The 12405-nt window shown below is 34.3% G+C and overlaps 2 protein-coding genes across 3 annotated transcripts; both read right to left on the bottom strand.

Annotated features, from left to right (window-relative positions):
• Positions 1-48: 48 nt before the first annotated feature.
• Positions 49-3312, bottom strand: LOC18094136 (protein SAMBA). Of its 2 annotated transcripts, XM_006368308.3 has the most exons (4): positions 2953-3312; positions 1737-1847; positions 575-684; positions 49-414 (listed from the first exon to the last, which is right to left on the bottom strand). In XM_006368308.3, the coding sequence occupies exons 1-3, from the start codon at positions 3101-3103 to the stop codon at positions 623-625; spliced, it is 324 nt and encodes a 107-aa protein (XP_006368370.2). In that variant the 5' UTR covers positions 3104-3312; the 3' UTR covers positions 49-414; positions 575-622. The 2 variants fall into 2 exon arrangements, with proteins under 2 accessions (XP_006368370.2, XP_006368369.2); XM_006368307.3 differs by lacking the exon at positions 49-414 and having other exon boundaries at positions 529-684; positions 2953-3311.
• Positions 3313-6290: 2978 nt separating this feature from the next.
• LOC18094134 (syntaxin-22) lies at positions 6291-10583 on the bottom strand. The gene is made up of 7 exons (XM_006368305.3): positions 10120-10583; positions 8644-8737; positions 8290-8429; positions 8063-8137; positions 7310-7467; positions 7116-7216; positions 6291-6673 (listed from the first exon to the last, which is right to left on the bottom strand). Exons 1-7 carry the CDS (start codon positions 10308-10310, stop codon positions 6608-6610), a joined length of 825 nt encoding a protein of 274 aa, XP_006368367.1. The 5' UTR covers positions 10311-10583; the 3' UTR covers positions 6291-6607.
• Between the last annotated feature and the right edge of the window lie 1822 nt (positions 10584-12405).

The raw sequence follows: 12405 nt of genomic DNA, 5'->3' as shown, positions 1-12405 counted from the left end.
ATCTGTTTGTTCAACTCTTTTTTCTCCCGACGGCTGAGGCGGTGGAAATTTGTGTTATTGCCTTCGAGTTTGTTAGATTATGTTTCTTGAATTGTTTATTTGGACCATGTTATGGTACATATTCGTCTTCTGAAAACCCTTTTCCACCTCAACTCCAAGGTTTATGTTTTAGAAGCATCATAGAGTTGGTTGCAAGATTGGTTCAACCAAGAAAAACAACTTCAGAGCGAAAGGCCTAAAATTTACAGTCAAAGGGAACAAAACCGTTGATGTGCTCTAAGCTAAATCAGATGTATGGCCCCGTCACTGCGGACAAAGCAAAGAAATCCCTAGCAGGCCAACAGGACTGTCATGGCATTGGTTCTTTTCGTCTTGGAATTGATCAACTTATAATTGTTTCTCTCTTCTCAAATCCTGTTGCAATTTAGTGCATTGGTTTGTTAGTGATGAACTTATTTGTAGTGTGGGCAACAGATTTATTTGGAAGCATTTCAGAACACAGACCAACAACACATGAATCGCCAAGTCTAGAATAAAATAACAGGTATTTGCCATCAAATTAATAGAAATATACCAACAGTCAATTGATGCAAAAGATGCAGGCTGTCTGAAGAATTACAAATCATTTCGGCAAGGCCAAGTTCTTTTTCTTTGTTATTTCCAACTTCTTGCTTAGAAATCCACCTGCATTAGGATCCATAAAAAAGACAAATAGCGAATCCTTAAATAACAATGAACAAAGACTAAAATTAAGAAGGTTTCAATGTAGAAATCACAGGGAGTTCAACCTGCTGTTCACAAACAAAGCGGGATTCAAAGGCCTGTACCAGGCCTAAGACTCATGGTTTACTTTCATGTACATGATTCAATAGGATCCCACGGAAAATAATAAGAAAACAAAACAAAAAGTAACAAGGATAGTTATATGGAGAGATACTGATGCAGATCAGATACTCCTCAATATCTGTTCCATAATTTTCTAACATGTTTAAGAAATGAATTACAGCTCCAGAAGTAGGTTCAATATTTCTTTTATGCTCCTGGACAAATGTCAAAGCACTTGGCTGGCAACGATATAAGGGATAGCCAGGAGAATATAAGTGGCAATAATGTTTTGATAAAAAAATTGGGGAATCGGCTAGTGTGATTTAATAATTTAATCTTACAAAAAGTTTACAGACACACCCACAAACAATTTATCCATGTATTGTTGTCCAGAAGCAAGAAGATGCCCTGTTGGCCAACCAGTCACAAAGACAAAGTATGATATTTGCGTTTGTCTACAAATCATAGGAGCTACATTTGGTGCTTTTTGACAAACTCTTTCTCCCTCATGACCGTTATTTTCCTTTTCTATCTAAAGTTTAATTGGGAGATAATGGCATTAAAATCCATTTTACGCATCATGAGTTTTTCTGATAATGGGATGTGAAAATCCAACACATAACCCATTGCTACCATTATCCCACCTATTAAAGTTATCTGCCAATCTTTCAAGCATGTTTTAGATGAACCCTAGAAAGATGGCAGTGGCATGTGACCATAGATCCACCACAATGAAGCAGCTGGTATCACTGGCACTTGCAAAATTCCACTGAAGTGATGCTGTTCTAAAATAAAGACACAGCTGGCAAATAAATCACTAAAGGCCAGTGTTATCTATGGCTCAAATTTACCCAGCACAGGTTGGAGAAAGAGTATGAAAGTAAAGGTAACTGGTGGGTTGAAAGACTAACCTGGTCTTGATATAAGGTTAATACGAGAACGAGGCCCTCCAAACTTCCAGTTATCTTCATCCAAGGATTTAACCTCCTTGTTAAGTGCAGCCATCAGATCAGTTTTTAGTGCTGCAACAGAAGAACAAGACTTCTATGAACAATAAAAACTCCACTCATTTGCTATCAGCTGAGATGATACTTATAGTGATTAAAATTGTTGGTGTTTCACTAATTGGATTTGGGGCCTTCCGGTTTTCTTTCAGAGGTCACTTCTAGAGACATAACAGAGCCTTCCTGTTTTCTTTCAAAGGTCACTTTTAGAGACAGAACAGAGGAAAACATTAAAGTTCTGAAATATATTTCTTTCTTGTCTTGTTTTATAACCAAAATGGGTGAAGTAAGAACAAAGGAGAAAAGGTAAGCCCTTGAATTTCATATATCCAAGTAAGATAAAACTTGAGAGGGCAACTAACAACTAAAGTATCTCTAGAAACGAGGAAAATTAACAGACAGGCTAATTAAAATGGATCGATTCAGCTGGATGAAAGAACTCAAATTAAAGATACAAACTTCGTCTTTTGACGGTAAATAAATGATATCCTCCACTAGACCAATACTAATGGAATCGCTTGGCTTAGTCCTATTTTTTAAAGATCAAAAATCAAGATGCGAGCGTAAACTTATTCTGTCAATGAGTTCGATTTGTTCCTTAAAAAGTAAATACATATATAAGAGCCAACATTTCATGATGAGCAGCATAAACTTAAGAATTCTTTGCCCCGCATAGATTTCATTCCCCTTATTTTCTTAGTAACACAACAACGAGTTCATGAATAAGCCCAAAATCTCGGTACCATGTATATTAAACCCTAGAGAAAAGAAATAGAAAATCCATGAATTATGCAGATGAGGACCCATATAAGACTGATTCTGATTGCTAGAATCAAATAATCACAAAAATAGCTACATGTCCATAACCCAACACAGGGAATGCAGAAATATTAATGCCGCGATAACAAAGCAATGAATTTCCATAAGAATAACCCAGAACCCACACAAATTATTCAGCTTTTAAATAGCCCAGATGGACAAAAAAAAAATTCTTCCCTGCAAAAATGCCTAAGCCCACGACCAAAAAATTCGAAATTCGCGTGGATCATGCAATATTATAACACCCCAGATGGACAAATTTCATATTTCAAGATTGAAATTGAAGAGGGAGAACAAAACAAACCAAGCATCGCCTCATCTTTGCGGTCTTGGATGGAAATTAAATCAGAAGGGAAATGAAAATCATCCAAAGCAGCATTGCTAACACTTCCTCCTCCACCTCCAATAATTGCTGTTGTTGATACTGATGAATTTGTTGGTGATGTGCTGTTCATTCTCTTTTCTCTGTGTTTTCTTTGCTAAAAGATGGTCACTTTACTGAGCGGGAAAGATTTAGAAGCGTAGGGAGGAGAGGTGTGAAGAAAGTAGAAGTAGTGAACTTCATTACACATTATTCATTATACATTGTACATTATTTTATTCAGAAAAGCAATTAGATTAGGCCTTTTTTCGTGTTCATTATGATGTGGTGGTAGACAGTAGACACAGGCCTTTTCTCTTTTTTACATGTCAAATTTATTAATTTCGGTTTCTAAATTTTGTTTCGGTTTCATCCTCTCACATTATTATATTTATGGGATTATAACACAATTAATTTCTTTCAATTCACATTCAACATTGTATTCACGTTATGTTTGTTTTGGTCCCTAAAATGCAACAACATTAGACTACAAAATAGGATTTGATTTTATCAATTTTAGAAAATTAAAACAACAAGAACTAACATTAACCCAGCCAAATAAACGTAGCCCTCTTTTGACTTTGGTGTGGAAAATTATAGTTGAACCCTAAAGTTTTAATTTTTCCCTTTTCGTTCCTTATTTGAGATGAATAAAATTTTAATAAAACAACATGACTTCATCAAAAATAAAATAAAATAAAAAGATGTATTAATAAGGTAATGAAGTTTATATTAAAAAGGTATATTTTTACTACTTATTTGAGATGAATAAAATTTTTAATAAACCCTTTTTTTAAGAGTCCCTGATTTTCATTCAAAATACATACTACTAGTAAAAAAAATTCATATCATTGTTTTTAAGAATATTAAGAGTTTTTTTTATTATGATATCATCAATTTTTTTTATAAATAATTATGTATTAACTTGATAAGCAAAACTTTTAAAATAATTTTTTTGTTAATATTAAATGAAAATAAAATATATATCTTCTAAATCTTTTTATTGTAAATCTTTAAATGATTTTCTTGAATTTATTGTTCTACTGTTTCTCAAATGATCAATTCTTAAATTTTTAACTTCACTAAGTTTTTTCTTAAGACACGATGCTTTTAAAGAATAAAAAAGAAATACAAGAATGGGAAAGTTAGTTTTTTTTTAATTTAAAATTAGTCACGGTACTCAGAGCAACTAAACTAGTTTATTCGAAACGAGAAGGTAACAGACTTCAGTTGTTTATGGGCTTTGTTGTGGCTTAAAAGAGGCTTGAGACAGGAAAACAAAATAATCCCATCTCAGACTACAAATATTTCGTTGAAAAACTGATTGATACAGTATTTCATTGCATGCTCGATATCCAGTAAGTGAAGGGAAATAGTGAAATGTTGAAGAGAGTAGAAAATTGCTGTGTCTCTCTCTCTCGCAGCCCCTCGATGATAGTGGCTATTCAAAAGTGGAATTTGGTGAGCCTGATTTATTCCTGAGCTGCATCATGGAAGGAAATGGGGAGAATGGGAGCTGCTTACTTATGCCTACCAATGACATGGTGGGACCCGGAACCGCGGATGTTTTGTGGAGAATACCTTCTGGAATAAGGGCGCCAAAACTAGTATCTGCTGTCACTTTTCTTGCAGCCTCTACATCTACTCTTTTAATTGTCCTCGCGTCCATCTTTTATTCTGATAGTAAACTGTGCAACAATTTGAAATAATCATAGTTTTGCTGTAAATTCTTGTCATGATAGCATTTTCTGGAATGATTTGTGGAGCAATTTTCCTTTCTCACGGTGTTATGACATCCGCATGCGATTCTGTTGTAACTCAGCATCATCATCCATTTTTATTTCTGCAATTTTTTTATCTTCTTTTTGATAATTCACTTCAACATTCGAAGTAGTGGCACTTAAAGATGCCTCAAATAACTGCAAAAAAACACCCCAGCACAGGAATAGGATTAATTCGGTCATGCATTGTTAGTTGATACCAGCAACTAAGAGATATCCAGGTTTTCAATCGGCAGGACCTTTAGCGCCTGCTGTAAAACTAATGCAAACTCGTTTCAGATGAAGTTCACCAATTTTCTGTCTTTTTCCATCGTTTTCTCGATGACACAGGCCTTCACCCTGACAGGTCAGGGAACACCCCCAAGAACAACTAGCAACCGTTGCCTTATCTTGCTCCCTAAGGCAGGTCTTTCTTATGATACAAGTTCAGAAGGAGGTAATATCATTGTCAATCTCTACCTTCTAGCCTGGCCCGATGGTTTTGGCTTGGCTCATTTGTACGCATCGCTCAAGGTTGCTTAACTAGCTTTCTTCTCCATTATTTTTTTTATCCTTTTTTTCTGAAGTTGACAAGCGCAACCCTCCCAGCTGAAATAGAATAGACAAGCTTCGAGAGGACTCCTTTGTCCATTGAGAGGACAACAAATGATATGCGAGAATTATCGCCAAGAATCACTTCTTCTTGAACTTTCTGAGGCCACTTGACGTTTCAATAACGCACCATGTCATCATCAAACTCAGACCTCTTCCATGCCAGTTCATTTCAAAGACCTCTTCCATGACAACAGATCCAATAAGTTGACATTGCATAAATTCTGATAACATTTTCTATAAAACCAAAATTTCTAGCAAACACCGTCAGTTTAAAAAACAATTAATAAGATGACGGTGACTACAGAAAATCCGAGAACTACACACGTTAAACAATTTTGACCTCAGACAATTTATGGACCGAAGAACATCTCCGAGAGCAGGTTTTTTTAAAATAAAAAAAAATGATAGAGCTTGGTAAAAGTTTCAGGGGAAAGATTTAGATTAGAAAAGTATTTGAAAAATAATATAGTGTACACCAACCGCTATTTATTGTTGTTTAATTAAAACTAAAATGCATGTTTTATGTAAATTAATTAGTGAACAAAAATTATCCCAACATTTTATGAAAATTTAATAGTCAAAAAATAAAATTCAAGATTTAATGATCAAGAAACAAAAAGATAATATAGCAGGAAAAAGAAATGAAAGAAGAAAGAAAAAAAAAACAAACCGATATTTCATTTTCAACACATTGAATCTTTAATCACATCTCTTAGCCATTAAATTTTTATAAAATTTTAAAAAGACTTTTATACATCTTTGAATGAAGCACGGATTTTGAAACATCAACTATTCTATTTTCCCAAAACTTTTGTCAAACCGTGTTAAAATGATAACCCTATTGTCAAAATAAGCAAGCTAGTGAAGATGCATGTGAAGAATTACGGGAAGATAATTCGAGAATGATTAAAAACAAAAGAATAAATGTTTAGTTTATTAATATTTCTATAAAACCTGAAACAATTACACAAACTGTCACACACCCTTGTAAACCCAAGGCAGCAGAACATAGAAACAAACAGACACTCCACCCAGACAGAATTGCCTGCAATGATCACGTGCAGACATCATACAATATACACCACCTCTGACTAGCAGTGGGACACTCCAGTCAGTCGCCATGTCTTGTAAAAGAACATAAAGGAATTAGCATAGAGAATACTATCTTGTTGCCAAGCAGCTCTTGAAATAGTTCCAAGGATTGTATCAAGAAAATTTTTGGATTATGCAGCAAGTACTACGATCACAATGAGAATCACAATCCCGAATATCACCATGAGCAAGCAGGCCTGCATTCAAGACACGGGGGTTAATTGTGAATATAATTACATTAAATTGAGGGGAATCCACATCTAGAATGAAAATCCCCAACTTGAAGCAAGGGCAATATACCATTTCTTTCATCAAAATTTGATGGAATATTTTGCATAAAAGAAACAGCTCATATTCTTAAATTATGAAAAAGAAAATGCATTTATCAACTTGAAAATGCAGATGGCATTTAGATAGCAAACCCCTTCTGGATTAGGAGTGTCCAATCAATTAAACAAGAAACATAAAGAGAAAAGGTCAGTACAAAAAAAAAAAAACAAACAGGGATCCACACAAGGCATGTCAGCACTCTGTAATTTACTTCGGTCACAAAAACAAACAGCACCACCACCACCAGCAGCAATAGTATTGATGGTAATAATCAAAATGAGAATAAATAAATGAGGTGCCATAAATTACCAGAGAAGAATTTGATCTCTGAGTCTTTGCAGCTTTCACAAGGTGGGATTTTCCCTGTGCTGTTGCAGCCTGGGAATTTTCAATATGGGAGCCAATATCATCTGTAGCATACCCAGAAAAAGGAAAGTTTAATAATGATAACGAGTCAAAATATATGAAGCAGGTTCTTTGTTCGCAGACAATATATAACTTACCAATCATAGTTCCTTGTTCATGGACAAGGACAGCAAGATCTTTAAAAATCTCATTCACCTCACCAATTTGCTGCTGAATTTCATGTATTCCCTGTTCTCTCTCCTCGATAACAGCCTCATTGAAGGCAATCTCATTGTCCAATAGTAGGACCTCCTGTCTGCATCAAAATTCAATTCAAAGCTCAGAATTCTTTTCTTTCAAGTCAATTAAAAGCCAAGTACACAGCAAGTTAAGCAACAGGCTTATTCAATAAAAAGAAAGGGAAGATCCTACTTTTAATAGTCTGTCCTGGGCTACCTCTGAATTTAATCAGAGGCAACTCTTGTATACAGTTTTTCTGGAGAGTACATGATAAGGCTGTGAAGTTACAAACTAATTTCTCATCTCGAGGATGAAGCACGGAGGCCACCATTAATCAATCCTATTGCAAACTTCCAGATGACAAGACTTCTATACACATTTCTGTACTATAAAACCTCTCCATGCACAATATCCCTTCGGTCCTACAGATTTTAGAATCAATGATAAAAATAAAGAGTGTATGCAGCTAAAGGTGACCAACAGTTTTTGAAAAACCTACAAATGTTTGCTGGTTCTAAAATATGAACTTGTTTAAAAAATACCCCAGCATTTTCAACACCATGAACAAGGAATGGTGATGGAAAAGATACATGGCTTGATAAATTCTCTCAAAGTTAGGACAAAAAAAATGAAAAGGTTATTCGTAGCCTATGTTCGTGAGCGGATCTCACCTTCTTGACTCCACAAGGATAGCACGTTGTTCTGGACTTTTATCAAAACTTAAATCTATTTCACTGGCTGTGTAGCTGCACAGAGCACAAACAAACACAAAATGTTAGAAGAATATACAAACATCGCAAATCTATTTCATTTTATCAAAACAAAAGGTTCATTATAGCAAAGAAAAAACAGGAATCTCAAATCTCACATAACTATTAAGGTCTCCTAAAATAATCACCTGGAAGGAAGGACTGCTTGGGGAACAAAAGGAGTATATGCCGTTTCCCTCTCAGCCGCAAGCCGCTGAGCCTTCTGAAATTCTTTCAAAACTGCTTGAAAATCTTTTGCTAATTTAGCATCAGCAATCTTTTTGCTTTGCTGCAATTACAACAAGAAAAAAGAAGGGGAAATCTAATTGTTAACTGTCTAGTACATTAAGGTTGAAAAGCATTTCCGAACAGATGAGAAAGGTGAGCAATTAAGGTGATGGAATTGCAAGGGTTCTATGGGATCTTGAGGAATTTCTGAATCTGAGGGGTCTCTGGAAAATTACTCATTAATATATATGGTAAAGAACAAGAAGCAAACATACACTGACTCCAGCATAATGATCTGTTTCACTAGCTTGTTTAAGTCTGGCTGAAGTATCCTTCACCAATTGCCCAATATGTAGCCTTGTTTTATGCCTGTTGTGCAAGAAAAATCAGTACAACAACTCAAAGTGGAGGTTCATTACACAGGTATTTGGTTGATAGAATTCAATAAAACACAGAAGGGGAGAGACTAACAGCTAGGCATTGACAAGATGCTGCCGGTGAGGATTTCAAATTACAACACATTCTGAATTCTGCCATTTTCTTTGAACAATATATTATTATGGAAGTCTCACATGCACTTTAATGTTCTGAGCAAGAGAGAACAAACACTACCATCGAAAATTTTAAAAAAACCCCAAAAGAGATTGATACAATTATGTCCTAACTAAAATTTATGAGAAAAGTTCTTACGATATAATGTTGAACATTCTTTTCCAAAGAGTCATGAGAGTAGTCTCAAACATGGCTGCAAAGACATTAATTAATAACAGAGTCCAGGTGTCCAACTCAGGCATACCCTATGTTCTTTCTAAACTCTTAACTATTTTTTTGTTACTGGAAATTTTGCTTCATCTCTCCTTGCGGCACAAAGAAGGCAAAATACTGACATATTTAAGAGCTGAAACTTCAATTAGGCTTCAGCATGATGATTAATGTGCAAAAATAGGCTAGCCAGCCAGTAAGAGTCAAGATGGAAGGACCACTTTTTTCAGCATGAGTATACGTTGGTAGATAGTCCCGAACATTTTTAGCAGCAATTATTTATTGGTTGTAGATGGATTCTTGAAAACCAAAAAAGGTTCCACATAAGTACCAGTATAGAGATTGTTTAGTATTGCTAGCAACTAAGCACAGCCGAGGACATTGCAAAAGAGCCATCTGGGCCATTCATGTGAGATACATGCAATTAGCCCAGCACATTCACACACATGCATCTCTCATGCGTGGCCTAGATTGGGCAAACGCAACAACCACGATTGTGCTTGGCATCGTTTCTCAAAACTTTTTGAATAATGCTAGAGATAACAACAATCAAGCTGAATGTTCTTCACCGGGTAATGTAGCAATTTATGATAAGCAATTCCTATATGATACCTTCCACATTACATAGCAATTGGAATGCCAGTAAAATTGTTAGAAAACGAACAAGGTAACTACCTTTCAGTGCAAAAATCGTCTTCTAATATATCATTAGAATCTCAATAGTTTTCTGATTCTATTTATTCTCAGAAGTACCAACAATTTTCTAGCTCCTGGAAAAAGGCAACCAGACCTACAATTTCTTCATTTGAACTCCAAAAACGCAATAAAACCACTTCAAGAATACTACCCAGAAAGCAAAATTACACATTTACACGATCTTAATAATTCAATTCTCAATAATGAAGAAAAATCAACCATAATTCTGGATATTTAGTCAAAACGACAAACAAAGAAACTCAAAACGGCAAGAAAATAAAAAATAAACTTACAGCTTCTCCCGGAGCTCAGGCGTGTCTTTAGGAGTCCCAAGGGTATTAACAAGACGCTGAAAAGTCGAAACGGCAGTGTTGATCTGGAAGATTCCAGAAGCAACCGCTTGCGTGGCATCTTGTTTGCCGTTGATCAGCTCTCTCCTTGAAGATGCCAAGGGTCGTCCCGCCTCCAGATCTTGAAAGCTCATTATTATTATTATATAATTCGATTCAATTTGATCGAAAATCCCTGACCAGCCCTTTCTCGAAAGATAAAAGGAGGGGATTTTTTTTATTTTTCGAGAAAGGGAAGAGAAGCTGGTTGTTTGGGTACAGGAACAAGAATCTATTTAGGTTAATGGAAAGATGAGAAGCTTATAGCACGGCGTTAATTGAGAGAGAATTGTTTAGATGATCTTAGACTTGGAGAGAGAGAAGGGAGAGGAAATGGAATGATGATGTGTGGGACGTTAGTTGCTGTTTTTTTTTGGGGTTTCGGGATTTGAATATTCGGTGCAGGCACGTTGATGTGGAATTGTGGACCCCTGAAGGAAAGGAAAGACACGTGAGAAAAGAGTGTTTGGTAAGAGGAAACCAATTGCTTCGCGTGGGGATGGTGGCAATGTGGACATATGGTTGCGATTTCTTGCTCCTCCGTTTCTTAACGTGGTTTGATGATATTTTTAAAATTATTTTTTATTTGTAAAATATTTAATTAATATTTTTTGTTTTTTTATGATTTTAAGATATTAATACTAAAAAAATTTAAAAAAATATTTTAACATATTTTTAATTAAAAATATTTTTATAAAAATATCATATAACACATTATTAAATTCATACTTAATGTTTTGTTAATTTTAATTGGAGTTTTTAATTAGAGAAAGGATCAATGCCTGACCTTGTGAATTAAAGTGGCGTTCTGGGATGGAGAATGGCTATTGGCTAGTGGCTACTACTTCATTGAGGATTATTATCGTAGTATTTTGGTCGTGAACAAGGCCTGATATCTGTTTGATGTGGTTGCTTTATATATATATATATATATATATATATATATATATATATATATATATATATATAATTGATCTAGACTAGATAACATGAGTTCTTAAATTTATTTTAAAAAAAAACATATTTATGACACTTAAATATTTTATTAAAAAAATAATACCGACTTACAGCATAATGCAATCAACAATGAAATATATATTCTAATAGCAACAAAGTTAGGATTTCTAATAATTAAAACAAATAAGTGAGGATGGAAATGATATTCCATCAATGTTCACAAAAAAATTCTTGTAAAAAATATAAACAACAATACTTTTTATTTGAAAGAAATCAATGAAAAAAATACATGATTTCTTGCCATAGCTGTCCATTAATGTTACAAGAACTAGTAATTAACTAGTTATGTGATTCATGTTGTGTTGCGGGTCAGATAATTTTATTTTCTATAAAAAATTATATTTGCAAGTTTTTTCAATGCATTTTTATAATTTAAAAAATCTAAATTCAAATACAAATATTTATGTATACATGTAATCAAATAAATCAAAAACTATGTGTGTGAATAAATAAATAAGTTATTAACGATACCTGCAAATAAAATTTGGAAAACATTTCTTCAACCCATTTTTTTACTCAAAACACCTATAAAACACCGTAGAAACTGTGATAAATATATCTATGACCTCAAAAAAATCACTACAAGAATTAAAATCAACCCGAATCCAAAAATCAACCCGAGGTCATATCCATTTTTTCACGAACTTGAAAGGTAAAAACACCTAATATAAACTCCCTCATCAAATGAAACCATTTGACACAAATATCATATTTTATGGTTACCTAAATTGGCGTCAACGACACTTTTCTCTCTTTACCGCTAGAATTCGACGATCTCTTTCTCTCATCTCTCATCTCTCAACCAGAGACTAAAAAATAACAAAAATAAACTTTTGTACCAAAATTGAATTGGAAAAAATATTGAGGTGCTGAAATTATATAATTTGCATTATTTTTAAAGTTCAAGGATCAAAGTGCATCTTTTGCAAGACTTATGGCATGCCACTCATGTTTGGTGTCTTTTCATTTCGATCCCTCTTCTTTCAATCCCACCTTTTCATGAGAAATCAAAATCAAAATAAATCAGTCTTTAATTAGGACTAAATCACTAGAAAAAAAAAGTTTGAGAACTAAATTGAAAAAACACAAAATTTGTACAGCCCATCCACAATAATGCATGAGATGGTGAAAAATGGAGTCTTGTACAATGAAAAACTCACGTCTTTTAGAGTA

This window comes from Populus trichocarpa, chromosome 1 (genome assembly GCF_000002775.5).
Source record: "Populus trichocarpa isolate Nisqually-1 chromosome 1, P.trichocarpa_v4.1, whole genome shotgun sequence".
Lineage (NCBI taxonomy): Eukaryota > Viridiplantae > Streptophyta > Magnoliopsida > Malpighiales > Salicaceae > Populus > Populus trichocarpa.
This window is presented reverse-complemented; position numbering and strand designations above follow the sequence as displayed.

Bases quoted from the DNA above. Each gene is read 5' to 3' on its own strand.
- LOC18094136 (XM_006368308.3), bottom strand. From the start codon at position 3,103: ATGAACAGCACATCACCAACAAATTCATCAGTATCAACAACAGCAATT. The intron at 1,848-2,952 runs GTTTGTTTTGTT...CTTCTGTTGCAG, and splicing joins CAAAGATGAGGCGATGCTTG to CACTAAAAACTGATCTGATG. The intron at 685-1,736 runs GTTAGTCTTTCA...ATCCTAATGCAG, and splicing joins TAACCTTATATCAAGACCAG to GTGGATTTCTAAGCAAGAAG.
- LOC18094134 (XM_006368305.3), bottom strand. From the start codon at position 10,310: ATGAGCTTTCAAGATCTGGAGGCGGGACGACCCTTGGCATCTTCAAGG. The intron at 8,738-10,119 runs GTAAGTTTATTT...CTTGCACAACAG, and splicing joins CCTGAGCTCCGGGAGAAGCT to GCATAAAACAAGGCTACATA. The intron at 7,217-7,309 runs GTAAGTTATATA...GGTATGCTACAG, and splicing joins TGAACAAGGAACTATGATTG to ATGATATTGGCTCCCATATT.